This window comes from Emydura macquarii, unplaced genomic scaffold (genome assembly GCF_026122565.2).
Source record: "Emydura macquarii macquarii isolate MOO-44397 ecotype Brisbane River unplaced genomic scaffold, CSIRO-AGI_Emac_v2 contig_3671, whole genome shotgun sequence".
NCBI classification, from domain to species: Eukaryota; Metazoa; Chordata; order Testudines; family Chelidae; genus Emydura; species Emydura macquarii.
The window spans coordinates 9848625-9863522 of NW_027133808.1; the positions used below are offsets into that span (position 1 = coordinate 9848625).

General features: G+C 41.8%; 1 protein-coding gene across 1 annotated transcript in view; it reads left to right on the plus strand.

Moving 5' to 3' along the window:
- ABCC4 (ATP binding cassette subfamily C member 4 (PEL blood group)) overlaps nt 1-14898 on the plus strand; it is a 175638-nt gene that overhangs the window by 5313 nt on the left and 155427 nt on the right. The window contains 3 exon segments of the mRNA XM_067536920.1: nt 2542-2631; nt 4424-4587; nt 12966-13091. Of these exon segments, the coding sequence (XP_067393021.1) occupies nt 2542-2631; nt 4424-4587; nt 12966-13091 (380 nt within the window).

The following is a 14898-nucleotide window of genomic DNA, read 5'->3' on the forward strand; positions in this document are numbered from 1 at the left end:
CTCCTTCCTTTCTGTTTAAAGCCTCCCTTGGTGTCCATGGGCCACTTGCCTTATTACTGCCCCAGCCTTCCTCCCTAAAGTTAAGGTATATAGAGCTCAGGATGCTGAGAGTCTGACTGATCACCAGTTTCTGGGATCAGGAGGGATTTTTTTCTTGGCAGGTCCAGAGGGTTTTTCACCATTCTTGCAGCCTTGTGCAAGCGGAGTTCAGATGAAAAGGAGTAAGAATAGGAATTTAAAATATTAGGAGGAATACGGAAATGTTAGTTCATTGCAACATGTTCCTGGTGTCCAGGGTGGACAAAGGCTAAAAGGACTAGGTCCCAGAGGTAAATGAGACCTGGGATGTGCCTGGTGAACCTGTTGCTGTGAGAAGGGGAAACCTGAAGTCTTTGCAGACTGAATTCCCCCTTGGTACTCTCTACCTCCCTTGTGGAGGGGAGGGTGAGAGGAATCAGAAATGAGTTGAGTCCTAGGGATTAGACTGCAGAGGGTCTGCCCTGAGTTATTGGTTATAGTGCGAGCCCTGTGACTCTGTACTGGACCCAGTTACATGTCTGGTATGTGAGCGGGGGTGGGCAGATTGAACTCTTCCCCATCGTTCAGTTACTAAAGTTATGGCCTGTCCTTAGATCTACCCCGTGTCTGCACTTCTTTCACCTACATGTCCTGATCAACATGTAGTAGTCACGGTCGAGGGAGAGGAGCCAGCATTGCTGTCAGCTGATGAGTGAAACAGGAGCCAGGCCAGAGCAGGCAGGGGGTGTGTAGCTAGGCAGCTCACAGGATGGAAAGTTACTTTCGTCCACTTCCAGTGTGGCTCTTGAGAAGCTGTAGCCTTACTAGCAGCCTGCAAACCACCAGGCCTCTCTCCAAACCCCCCACATTTGGGGTTCCCTCAGCCCACACCCTCAACTCTACCCCACAATGTGGCTGTCCCACCCCTTCTGAAACATTTGGTCAGATGACACTCCCCATAACAGCAACAGTTGCTTAGAAGCAACACAGGAAAAGGGCACCGAACTGTTGCTACTAACAAGCATCTACTGTATCAGAAAAAGGTGTCATTTCAGAAGAAGACAGCATTGGGAGTATGACTCACCCTAATTTCATTAATGTTCATGAATCATTCATTAATGATTTTACATAATTACAACCTGTCTGTCTCCTTCCCCCCCCTCTCCCCCCCCCAATGTAGCCAAGCCATGTATTTACAAGGAGCTGTAACTATATGGAAAATTCAAACGGTTATTAACCAAACTGTTTTTTGTGCTAGAAAGAGAGAAACATTTATAAAGTATTCAAATCAGGGTTTCTTTTTATTGATCTGTAACTCAAAAACACCTCGGTAAATTTCCTTCCTTCCAGAAGTTCTCTTTTGTCTTTATAGTAAATCTGTCATTTTTGTAGAGGGTGTAAGAGAGCTAAAATGTGTTCGTTTGTTTTTTGGAACGTGGTTACAACCTCAAGGCCATTGCTTGGTGTTTGACATTGCCACTTGCCTAGATTTAGGTCTAGGCTGGTTCTTTTTGTCAGGAAAACGTAAATGTTTCTCTAAGATTTCTTTTATGTCAAACATGTTACTTTGAGAGCAGTTAAGCTGCAAGAGCTGCCAATGACTACAGGAAGGGTTCTACCGCACTCACAACAGTGGCAGGGAATGACAAAGTGAGCAGCAGGAACTGCTATTAATGTGTCCATGTGTGCACCTTCTCTGACCTCTGGGCAGCCTTTAGAAACTATACGATTAATATGGAACATCTGGCCGATTGCTTTCTCAGAAGATATTAGCCTGAATCTTCGTAGGGTGGGCTAGTTGGGGCTGCACTAGTGAGGCAGATTAGCTGGGGTGTCTAGAAAAAGAAGGGGAGAATTGGTGAAACAAAACACAGAAAAATAACTAACAAGACATGTAGTTAAGACCACCTCAGACATTTTACTGGTTGAATGGTAGTTTGTATCTTTCCTCGTTAGGCCCAGATCCTGAAATTAATGAGACTACTTTGCTTAAAGTTGAGCACATGCTCATGTCTTAGCAGGATCAGGGCTTTCAGTTGTAAGTTTTTTGGAGAAGATTACGTGGAAATCACCTACAATATTCTGAGTGTTGATGCAATATAAATAATAACTCCAAGAACTATTTGATCTGCCTCTTAAAGATATATTTCAAGTATACAGTGGGCATCATTAAAAATCTTGGCACCTTTTTCTGTATCTTCATATTTACAGTGCCTGTACTTTGGTATTTGCGGTATTCACTATTTTTATCATTGGAAGATTCTGTGTGTGTTTTCTTTGGCAGTCACATCTTAATCACCAGCCAGTGTTTTACTAAGGCCTTTGAAATGCAGTTTCAAGAATTCTCATGTCTGATATGTCTTCATCTTAAAATACCGCATAATTCATAGCTTAGATGCCAGATTTGTCAATAGTACATCCAAGTTTTAAAAGAGACCATGCATCTATTCTGATATCATACAAAATGGTAGTTAATTTAAAATAATTTAAGAATGCTTGATTTTTCTCCACCTCCTATTTCAGGCACTTCGTCTCAGTAATACAGCTATGGGAAAAACTACCACAGGTCAAATAGTAAATCTTTTATCAAACGATGTGAACAAATTTGATCAGGTAAGACTTATTGTTGGTCTTCTTAGACAATTCTGATAAGGAGATGAGAGATGGGTCCAAACTGCAAAATTTGAGGGGAATGGGATATGAGATTTTGGTTCACAATCATTGTTAAAGTGACAACTTAGGTTCATAATTTAGTATTGTTTCCTTAAAGGTGGCTTTACCAAACATATTAATAACAATATCTTCTTGAAATTGGAAAACAATTTTCTTTTTATGAGTAGACATTCCTGCTGTGTTTATAAACCCCAGCGTAGTGCTGGTAGCATATGAGTGTACTAAGGGCAACTTTCCAGTTGGCTGACTTCCCTGAGAACCCTTTGGTTTTAATTTTTAAAAGGGTGTGATGAGTGAACTGAAAGACATTTAAAACTCTTCCTTTTAGCTTTTAAGATGTAATTCAACCAGGATTATTGTAATAACTGGGAAACACGTCCATGCTTTATAATAAGGTGTTGTGGGCTGAACTGATATCCCAAGGCAGGTTTGCTGTTGAATTAATAGGCAGCACCCCAATGTTCTGTGTGTTATACTAGAATATTTAAACAAAATATTAAACAAAAAAACAACCTACCAAAAACTACATTAAAAGAACATTATTATTAAGGTTGCAAAGTCAAACACTCAAAAGCTAGGAAATGCAGTACAGTCTCTAATTACACCAGCACATACTGTTTTTTCCACACCACCTCTGTCTGTTTGAGTGCACAGGAAGGATGGAGCTCACTGAATGAACAAGTTGTCAGTATTTTGTTTTATCCTCATCATTCAGTTGTGGCCCCAGGCCTTATTTACTGCACCCTATTCAGACTGTGCCCTGTATACAGATTATTCATTTCCTCATGGGCTCTGTGGTGATGGACCATGTAGAGTACGTTCAGCACTAGGAACTGTGGAAGGCTGGAGCATGCTCGGTGAGGATAGAATCTTTAGAGATTTAGCCCTTAAATTCTAGCAAGTCTCTGCTTAGTGTGTGTGGACTGTGGTTTTTTTCAAGGGCTTATCACTTGGCCAGATTTGGGTGGATTTTCCTGGAGACGGCAAAAAGCACATTTCTGATACCAAGCCTACTCCCTGCCACATTTCAAGTCCCTGGTCCAAAAGAAAAGGAGTGCTAGAGCTTTTCAAAGAAAAGGCTGGTGGAATTTTTAACATGGACAAAATATATTTTTCCCCAGCCCCACTCTCAGAAACAGCTGAACTGTTTTGGCTGAATTTTCCCAAAAATATTCAGCCTGGGTCAGAACCTCACCATGGAAAATTTCAGCTCAGTTAAAAGATTATGGTATCAGTCAGGGTACACAGACAGACAGAGACAGATACAATTACCTACATAGTGGTAAGTTTTGTAAATGAAGCAAGAAAATGGCAGGGCATGTGTGGAATACAAGATGCTCTAAAGTTACTAATACATAATTGTACAGTTTTCCCACGTATGCAATTCCCTGTGCTCTAGCTAGCTGAGGATGCTGATTTTTAAAACCATTATCTAGTTCTCATTCAGTAACTGAGCTGTGAATATCCCTCTTTTTCTACTCTGACTGGACGCTATAATCCTTCAGCAGGCTCATTTTTCAAAATATCTGCCAGGAGCAAAGATGGCACCTCAACTTTACATTCCCTTGAGCTGAAAGCAGAAAAAAATGCAAAAATCTACATTTTAAAATGGAAAATGATATATATTTATAGATAACATTTCCCTGCTGATCAGGGTTTTATTGTTGGTTTTTTTGTCTTTTCGATGAATGCTACAAGCTGGGTTTTTTTTGTATCTTCACTAATTGTGCAGGTAACTATTTTCTTACACTTTTTATGGGCTGGACCACTTCAAGCTATAGCAGTAACTGCACTTCTGTGGATTGAAATAGGCCCATCGTGCCTTGCAGGAATGGCAATTCTGATTATTCTGCTTCCTTTGCAAACCTGTATTGGGAGGTTGTTCTCTTCACTAAGGTAAGATAAACTTTTGTGGTGCACATTATCTGTGCAGGTTTTGAAAGTGCATGTGCTTGACACGCCTGATGGCAAAACTGCCATGAGCTATGCCCTTCGTTCAATTTCAAATCGTGGGCCAGTATTTTTAAAACGTAGCACCTAAAATAAGGGACCTGATTTGCAGAAGTGCTGAGTATCCAGCAGGTACCATTAAAGTCACTTGGACCTGCTAGGGTGCCCAACGCTTTTGATTGCTGTGTGGACAATGCAAAAGGAATGAGTACCTTGTTTTTCCACGTTTAACCTCTGAGGATGATAAAGATGTTGCAGACAGAAGCTCTAAAAAGATTCCTCTGCAAGGCTTCTCATCTGCAAGAATGGTACCTGTGACTCAGGATCTTGAAAGTGGGGAGGGGCTGTGAGGAAACAAGGGGGTGGGGGAGGAATTGGAGCCTTTGGACTGCAGTAATGCTGCCAGATTTGTAACAGGAAGAGTTTTTATGTATAATGGCTTTGCAGTAGCTTTCAACCTGATTCAGACCTTACGCCTCTCCCCACCCTGTCAGCTTCCTCCCCAAAAAATCAAATATTGCAGAAAGTCTGATAATTTTTCTTAAACTACAGTATTTTGATTTACTAACTTTCTAACTTCTATAACTACAAAGTTATAGTAATGTGTTAAGTTAATAGATAACTGTTTTTACAAAAGTATTCTGTTTTAATGAAGTATTTGGTAGCTTTGTCTGAGAATGTTATGAAAGCTCTTCAATTTGTGTTTTGAGTGCATATGAGAGCTTGGCCCGGATCATCTTTGTGGCATAACCAGTTAGAGTGTGAATAGTTTCCTGCCTTGTCTTTGTATAATATATATATAATACAAATTGTTTGGCTAGGTACTGATGTTTTTATTTATTTTAAGATTGGTTGATGGTAGAATATTGTGAAAATAGTCAAATTGCAGTTGAATGGCTAAGTCTGGAAATTACCAAATTAGAGTTACCCATAGAATGCTGTTCTTTACGCACGTTCATTATGATACAGTCTTCAGTTACATGGTCACATACTATTTCTAAAATAATGCAGTTCCCCCCCCACAACTTTAGTTACACATACATGTAGCATGTTTTAACAACTTTTTCATTCTATACACTTACACAGCTTTCTTTGTTGTAATGATCCCATGTCGCTTTATTGACTTAGGCTTTTTTTATATTAACAATAATTATAATACTTAGCACTTATATGGTGCTTTTCATTCATAGAGCTCAATGTGCTTTTCCAAGGTGGTAAGCATTATTATCCCCATTTTACAGATGGGGAAACTGAGGCACAGAGCGATTAAGTGATTTGCCCAGGGTCACACAACGTGGTGAGAAATTCTCTTCTCTAAGGTATGTATTCTAATAATTTGTCAGTGGCCATGTAACATTCAATGTTTTTCAACCAGCAGCAAATTCTTGCTTAGGCACAGCACAGGGGAAGGAACCTGTTAATGTGGAAGACATTTATCTGGGCACACGTGCGTAAGTCTCTATTTGCAGCTCAGGGAATGAAGCAGCTAACTGTGAAGGTGAAGCAGACTCCAGTCCTGCAATGAGCTGTGTGGCACTGAAGTCACTGGGGCTCTGCATGGGCACAGGGGTCATCCTGTGTGGAGCTAATTGCAGGATTGGTGCCTCCTCTGCAAATTTAGGTGGACTCTGTATGCCAGCTAACGTTCATTATTATGCAACATTTTATACTTCTGCCCCAGTCTTGCAAACACCTATGTGTATTAGTAACTTTGCTCATGCAAATAGCACCATTGGCTTCAGTACCTATTTTGCAGGATTGGACCCTTATTCTGTCATGTCTTGAGTAAGACTAATTAATGTTCTAGTCATATAAATGATATTTGTCATCTCTGGGACTCTATTATACAATACTACTGGTAGCCGCATATACACATGAACCATTATACAATTTATATATTATACTGTCTTATTTGAGAAACATTTGTGATCATGAAATTGAAGACTGTATTGTAAATATTGTAAATATACAAAAGGGAACTACCTTCAGGTTGTGTGAGTGATCTTAACGTTATAATTTCCTGACTTTTTTCAGGGCTTAGCCGTGTCATAGTAGCATTCTCTTTAAATGTACTTTTTAAAATGTACTTTTCTATGTGCTTTAAAAGAGAAAAAGTTAGAAAAGATTAATTCCACTGTTGGCCTAGGCACCACCAGTAAGCACTATCCCATGCACTGTGGCCTGCATCATTAAAGCCAGTGGGAGTTTTGCCATTGACTTCAATGAGTGTAGGGCCAAGCACTATCTGAGGACCATATTCGGGAACCTCTCTTGTACAGATTAGGATCTCTACAGGAAACCTTCAGTCCATTTCCATGGCACACCTAAATTTGCTGCGAGTGCATGCGTAGCACGGCTAATGTGTGTCTGTGTTGAGCTTAGCTTAAAAATCTGGGGCCAGGTCTTCTTCTGTTATAAATTGTCATAGCTCCATGGAGCTAGTCTGATTTACACCATTGAGAATCTGGCCTCCAATGTGCATGTGCAAATCTGACTTTGTAATGGCTAATAACTCAGCCAAATAAAAAATAATTTTCACTGGAACACTCGAAGGCACTTCCCATTGAGGGCTATTACCACAGGAACATAACTTTCTGTCCCCAGCCCCTCCAAGGATGTCAGCAGCTGCCCATGGCAGCGAGCCTCCAAGCCTGGGTCAACAGTTTCAGGCTCACTGGGCTTGCGCTATAGTGCTTTTAAGTTGTGTCTTGGGCTGGAGCTCGGGTTCTGAAGTCTATCCTTCTCCCTAGGCTTCAGAGCCTGAGCTGCAACGTCTACACAATTGTGTTTAGTGTAGTAGCGCAAGTCCTGTGAACCCGAGTCTCTAGATCCAGCTCGGGAACTCACTGCCAAGGGCTGGGTAAATGTACCCTCAGTGGAAGAATTTAAAAATCATAACAAGGATTATTTTGTTTGTTTCATTCTCCCCTTACTAACCTCCCCCGTCCAAACCTTACAATCTTTCACATACAAAATCTACTCTTGTGTGGAGACTAAGCCTGGAAAATAAGAGTCTGAAAGGTAAAAGTTTCACAGAGTTGCAAGTAAGATTAATGATTACACAAACAAACCACAAATTCCAATTTTTTTGCTATTATGTGGGGGTGGGGAGAGGGTGTTTGTGTTGTGTCTGCTCAGTAGTCCTCTGTGAAAGTTTTTCAGCTTTTGCTTAAAAAGTTTGTAACCATCATGGTGGCAAAGATAATCATCCTGACATGAAAGAAGGGGAACTGATGCTATATTGTTTTCCTGTGTTTTGCTAACAAGCTTACCAGCACAGCTCCACTAACAGCACAGGAACTGTTGGAGCACTAGCATATTCAAGGCACAAGGACCTCAGGGATGAATGACAAATTCCTTGAAATGCCAGCGGTTGCTTGCAGTTCCTTCTATATTGATGCTCCAACCATTGCTACTACTGTTGGAATTGGAAAGAAATTTCAGAGAAAATAGGCTTGTGTAGCACTTTTAAAATAAGGAATCATTTCATACATATGAAAAAATGTGTTAATTTTTCACCAGTTTAAATTGTGACTTTTTACAATTAAGGAGCTGTAGTTTTTTTTCAATTTGTTTGCCATGATAAACTAACATCCTTAGTTAAAAGCAGGGATCCTACTTTTCTGTGATAACCAAAAAAAACCAAACCAAAATTCTCCGATAAAAAACCATAAAAGTCTGCGTTTTTCCACAATTAAAATGAAACTCCGAATTTTAGTTTCCCTAGACACAATATATATATTGGTATCAGTTGAATATATAGGTATCAGTTGAACACAATGTTTTATTGATACAATGGAACCCCATTTATCTAATCTTATTGGGACGGGGGCCAGATTGGATAATCAAACATTTGGATAACCCAGAGAGCTTCAGCCCCGGGTGGTGGGGCTCTCACTATCAGCTGTGGGCGGTGGGGCCCTCTCTTCAGCTGAAGCCCAAGCCCCTCTGTCCGGGGCCGACAGCAGGAGCCCTGGTGCCTGGGGCGTGAGCTGTCAGCCCTGGTTTGATTAATATGGAGAGCCAGATAGTGGAGGCTCTGCTAAGCAGGGTTCTACTGTATGTATTTTTATTTGTTCTCACAATGTAAAAACTATGATTCTCTGTAAAAATGCAAATTCCGGGTTTTTCCGCCACAAATGGAGTTCTAGGATCCCTGTTTATAAGTAATAGGAAATATGGGGTTAGAATAGATTAATGCAACCTAAACAACAAATCCTGCTGTCATATTTTATAAATTATCAAATAAGAGTGACTATTTCTCATGGTCTCCTGTTATCACTCCTGATAACTTTTATACCGATTTTTTTAATATTATTTTTGGAAGCATCCCAGGTGATTTTTAAGTCTTAGAGTGTGGAAATATATTATACGTATTTATAAGAAAATGTCTGTCTTATAATTCTTGCTCTCAGAAGGTGAGAATTATAATAGATATGCACTCTACTTTTCTGTAGAATGAGGTGGTTTCCTTTCCCTCTCGTGTTGTATTACTGCTTTTCAGAGAAACTGCTGATTGGGGTAGTTGTTGGCTGAGTATATACTAGCTGCTCGTGAGGTACCAGTGAAGACTATTATTATATTTAAAACTGGTCAGAAAACAAGAGTTCAGGTCCCCCACCCCCTTCATTTGTCAGAAGAATTTAATCTTAATGAAAATTTTCTCACAAGGTCAAGGTCTAATTATACTTACTTTTAATGCTTAATATCATAGGTTATGTTGTGTTTCAGGCAGAGTTAGCTGCCAAAGTAATGCTCAGGGCAATCCCATTAATTTACATCTTCAGACGAGCCTCTTTCTCCACTTTGTGTTTGCAGAAAAAGCAGTTGCTTCAACATATTGTCTTGGAAAAACTCTTTTATTTGGCTTTTTTTAAATTCGGATTATTGAATGTCCAGTGTTTTCCCTTCCCCTTTTCTTATCTTGTCTTTTAAAATATATTTGGAAAATCTCTATTATACTGTATTTTACACTTTATGGGAGGTATTTTCTTTATAGAGTGTGTTTTTGTTTGTTTGTTTGTTTGTTTTTTTGGGGCAAATGTTCTATGCTCTGGCCAAAATATACTTCAGTTATTTTTGACCATGCAAAAATACATTTTCTTTTTTTTAAAATAAGGAATATAATCATAGAATCATAGAATATTAGAGTTGGAAGGGACCTCAGGAGGTCATCTAGTCCAACCCCCTGCTCAAAGCAGGACTAACCTCTGCTATATCATCCCAACCAGGGCTTTGTCAAGCCGCAGCTTAAAAACCTCTAAGGATGGAGATTCCACCACCTCCCTAGGTAACCCATTCCAGTGCTTCACCACCCTCCTAGTAAAAAACTTTTTCCTAATGTCCAACCTAGACCTCCCTCCCTGCAACTTGAGACCGTTGCTCCTTGTTCTGTCATCTGCCACCACCGAGAACAGCCTAGCCCCATCCTCCCTAGAACCCCCTTTCAGGTAGTTAAAGGCCGCTATCAAATCCCCCCTCACTCTTCTCTTTTGCAGACTAAACAAGCCCAGTTCCCTCAGCCTCTCCTCATAAGTCCTGTGCTCCAGCCCCCTAATCATTTTTGTTGCCCTCCGCTGGACTCTCTCCAACTTGTCCACATCCTTTTTGTATTGGGGGGCCCAAAACTGGACACAATATTCTAAATGCGGCCTCACCAATGCCGAATAGAGGGGAATAATCACTTCCCGTGACCTGCTAGCAATGCCCCTCCTAATGCAGCCCAATATGCCATTGGCCTTCTTGCCAACCAGGGCACACTGCTGACTCATATCCAGCTTTTTATCCACCGTTACCCCCAGGTCCTTTTCTGCAGAGCTGCTGCCCAGCTCGTCAGTCCCCAGTCTATAGCTGTGCATGGGATTCTTTCTTCCTAAGTGGAGGACTCTGCACTTTTCTTTGTTGAACCTCATTAGATTTCTTTTGGCCCAATCCTCCAGTTTGTTTAGGTCACTCTGTATCCTATCCCTACCTTGCAGGGTATCTACCACTCCCCCCAGCTTAGTGTCGTCCGCAAACTTGCTGAGGGTGCAATCTACCCCATCCTCCAGATCATTAATAAAGATGTTGAACAAAACCGGCCCCAGGACCGACCCCTGGGGAACTCCGCTTGTGACCGGTTGCCAGCTAGACATGGAGCCATTGATCACTACTCGTTGAGCCCTATGCTCTAGCCAGTTCACTATCCATTTTATAGTCCTTTCATCCAACCCATACTTCTTTAACTTGCTGATAAGAATACTGTGAGAAACCGTATCAAAAGCTTTGCTAAAGTCAAGGTATATCACATCCACCGCCTTCCCTACATCCACAGAGCCAGTCACCTCATCATAGAAAGCAATCAGGTTGGTCAGGCATGACTTTCCCTTGGTGAATCCGTGTTGACTGTTCCTGATCACCTTCCTCTCTTCCAAGTGCCTTAAAATGGATTCCTTAAGGACCTGCTCCATGATCTTTCCAGGGATTGAGGTGAGGCTGACCGGTCTGTAGTTCCCCGGATCCTCTTTCCTCCCTTTTTTGAAGATGGGCACTATATTTGCTTTTTTCCAGTCCTCAGGGACCTCCCCCTGTTGCCATGAGCTTTCAAAGATAATAGCCAATGGCTCTGAAATCACCTCAGCCAACTCCCTCAGCACCCTCGGGTGCATTGCATCCGGCCCCATGGACTTGTGAATGTCCAATCCTTCTAAATAGTCTTGAACCTGTTCCTTCAGCACTGCGGGATGTTCGCCTCCTTCCCATTCTGTGCCACCCAGTACAGCAGTCTGGGAGCTGATCTTGTCTGTGAAGACAGAGGCAAAAAAGGCATTGAGTACCTCAGCTTTCTCCACATCCTCCGTCACTAGGTCGCCTCCCTCTTTCTTTAAGGGGCCTACACTTTCCCGAATCTTCCTCTTGTTGGCAACATGCCTGTAGAAACCCTTTTTGTTCCCCTTCACGTCCCTTGCTAGCTGCAACTCCAATTGTGCTTTGGCCTTCCTCATTTCATTCCTGCACGTTCGAGCAGTGTTTATATAATCCTCCCTAGTCATCTGACCAAGCTTCCACTTCTTGTAAGCTTCTTTTTTGCGTTTAAGTTCGCCAAAGACTTCTTTGTTAAGCCAAGCTGGACGCCTACCATATTTGCTATTCTTTCTGCACATCGGGATGGTTTGCTCTGTGCCCTCAATAAGGTCTCCTTAAAATACAGCCAGCTCTCTTGGGTTCCTTTCCCCCTCATATTAGCCTCCCAGGGAATCCTGCCCATCAGTTCCCTGAGGGAATCAAAGTCCGCTTTTCTGAAGTCCATGGTCCGTATCCTGCTGTTCCCCTTTCTTCCTTTCATCAGGATCCTGAACTCGACCATCTCATGGTCACTGCTGCCTAGGTTGCCACCCACTTCTACTTCCCCTACCAAATCTTCCCTGTTTGTGAGCAGCAGGTCAAGAGAAGCACGGCCCCTAGTTGGTTGCTCCAGCACTTGCACCAGGAAATTGTCAGCGACACTCTCCAAAAACTTCCTGGATTGTTTGTGCTCTGCTGTATTGCTCTTCCAGCAGATATCAGGGTGATTGAAGTCTCCCATGAGAATCAGGCCCTGTGAACTGGAAACTTTCCCCAGTTGAGTAAAGAAAGCCTCATCTACCTCATCCTCCTGGTCTGGTGGTCTGTAACAGACACCCACCACGACATCACGCTTATTGTTCTTGCTTCTAAGCTTAACCCAGAGACACTCAACTGACTTATCTCCAGTTTCATACTGGAGCTCAGAGCAGTCATAGTGCTCTCTTACATACAGTGCAACTCCTCCCCCTTTCGCCCCTGCCTGTCCTTCCTGAACAGTTTATACCCATCCATGACAGCGCTCCAATCGTGAGAGTTATTCCACCAAGTCTCAGTTATTCCAATCATGTCGTAGTTTCTTGACTGTGCCAGGACTTCCAGTTCCTCCTGCTTGTTTCCCAGGCTTCTTGCATTTGTGTACAGGCACTTGAGATAAGTAGCCGACTGGCCTACTTTCACAGTATGAATCGGGAGGCCTCCCCTGCTGCCCCCTCCTCCTTCTGCTTCCTTGCGGTGTCCCTCTTCCCCACTAACCTTCGGGCTTAGGTCCCCGTCCCCCGTCGAAACTAGTTTAAATCACACAGTGTCTGTATATACTGGTACATGCAATGCCCTGGACGTAGACTCCTGGCATATACAAATGCTATAGTCATTGGAAATGGCATAGATGAGAACACATAACCCAAGTTTTTACTGCATGTCAAAGTTTACTGTGTATATGTGACAATACAGATTGGACAGTCACTTTTGTTGTGAATTTGAGAATTTTCTGTTAATTACAGGAGCAGAACTGCAGCCTTTACAGATGTCAGGATTAGGACAATGAATGAAGTCATAACTGGTATGAGGATAATAAAGATGTATGCCTGGGAAAAATCATTTGCAGACCTAGTTAGCAGTATAAGAAGGTAATCACTGTTCTACTGAAAGTTATGTCATGGTATTTGATCTAAATTCGTTTAAGTTTTTATATGTTAATTTTGGGTTTGAAATGCAGGCATTTCCCAGAACCCTTGTACAGCTTTGTAGTTTTTTCTTCACCTCTGCATAGGGAGTGACAGAATGAGTTTGTCTTGAGGACAGAAAAAAATATTTGATATTTATGAATTATTCATTTAGTTTCTTATACGTGTGAATACAGAATCACCATTTTTCTTGTTTATACATTCTGTTCATTGCCTACCAACCAACATATAAGCGGGGTCCTCTTCATAAAGAATTTCATCCTCGCAATCCTACTTACTGTCTCTCCTGACTTTAAACGGCAAAACTTTTTTCTCTGAGGAATGTCATGGGATTTCTCACCTTAGCTATAAATCTAGAAGGCTGCAGATGCTCTTCTGAGGCTCCTTTGTGTCCCTCTGAAGAGCACCCATCAGGTGCCCAGGCTTGTTGCTGCACCTCTCTCAAAAGTGGAACTTTGCAGTTTGATCAGTCTGGGGCTGAATATCTGGGCTGTGACCCCATTGTTTGGTACCCGTAAGCCTCTTCCTTCAGGGGCCTCTGACTGTGGCTGATTAAGTTACTTCAATCTCTGTGGTGGGAGAAGCAGATTGCCTGTTTGCTGCAGCTTCTGTGTCTCTCCCTGAATTTCTATCAGTGCACTCTCAACCCCCCACTCCTTTTCTAGGTGCAGGGACTTGTAATAGTTTAGTATACTCCTTTGATGCCAGGGTTAGCCTTGGGAAGAGTAAGCCGTTCTAGCTTGGACACAGCCAGGTAGAGAGTATTCCCACTGGTTCCTCAAGGACCTTTGGCCTTCCTTATGATAGCACCTTATCTTTATTGTTGTTTCATTTCCTATTGGTTTCTCTCTTACAGCCTCCTTTGTTTTAATTGTATGCCTTCACGCAGGATAATATTGCACAGATAAAATTCTAGCTCTGGTATCCAACTTTCAAAGAAAATAATCTAACTAATCATTACTTCATTCGACAGCTGAAAAAAGATCTAAGTTTGAAAACAATTAGTAGTAGGTTTAATAGAAGTTAATAGAAGATAAGTTAAAGCAGAAAGTTGATAGAATTAGAACATACAAAGGAGAGGAGTTCTCACATAGTTGGCTAGAGTGTGACCAGTACTGTCCAGAGTAACTACTGTAGCCCTATTATTCAGAGAGAAGAATTGCCACAATGGATGACAACCAGGCTTCTGATCATGAACTGTGGGTCAGATTGAGTGACTAATTTAGAAGTGGAAACTGAAGATTTTAAAAATAAATTTTAGTCTGGAAAACATATGCTCCAGCAACCTTCAGATCACTATGGGGAGATGAATTAGGTGAATGGTCTTGCATTCTGTGGACTGAATCAGTCTACCAAGCACCAGCTAGTGTGATGGCTGGCAGAATAGCTGGTACAGAAATCTCAGGTGTGGGTCATGGCTGTCAGGAATTAGATCTAGAGAGGCAGAAGCTAAGGAATAGGCCCCAAATCTGGTGATGGGTCTGGAACAAGAGCAGGTAGCATTGAGGGGCCTCTGATTCAGCCAGAGCAAGTGGCAACCAACTAGCTACACACGGTAATTTGGACCAGCACTCCATGGGTAAACTCATAGGTTTTGTTCAGAGTTGAATCGGTTTTTAACTCTGCAATATCTGTTGACCGTAACAGGGGTTGCATGGTCAAACAATACTGGACTCCGAGAATGGTGAGGATGAAGAGCTTCTGGATGCTCTGACTATATATGCTCTTAAAGCAAACCTTCGAAGTAAGA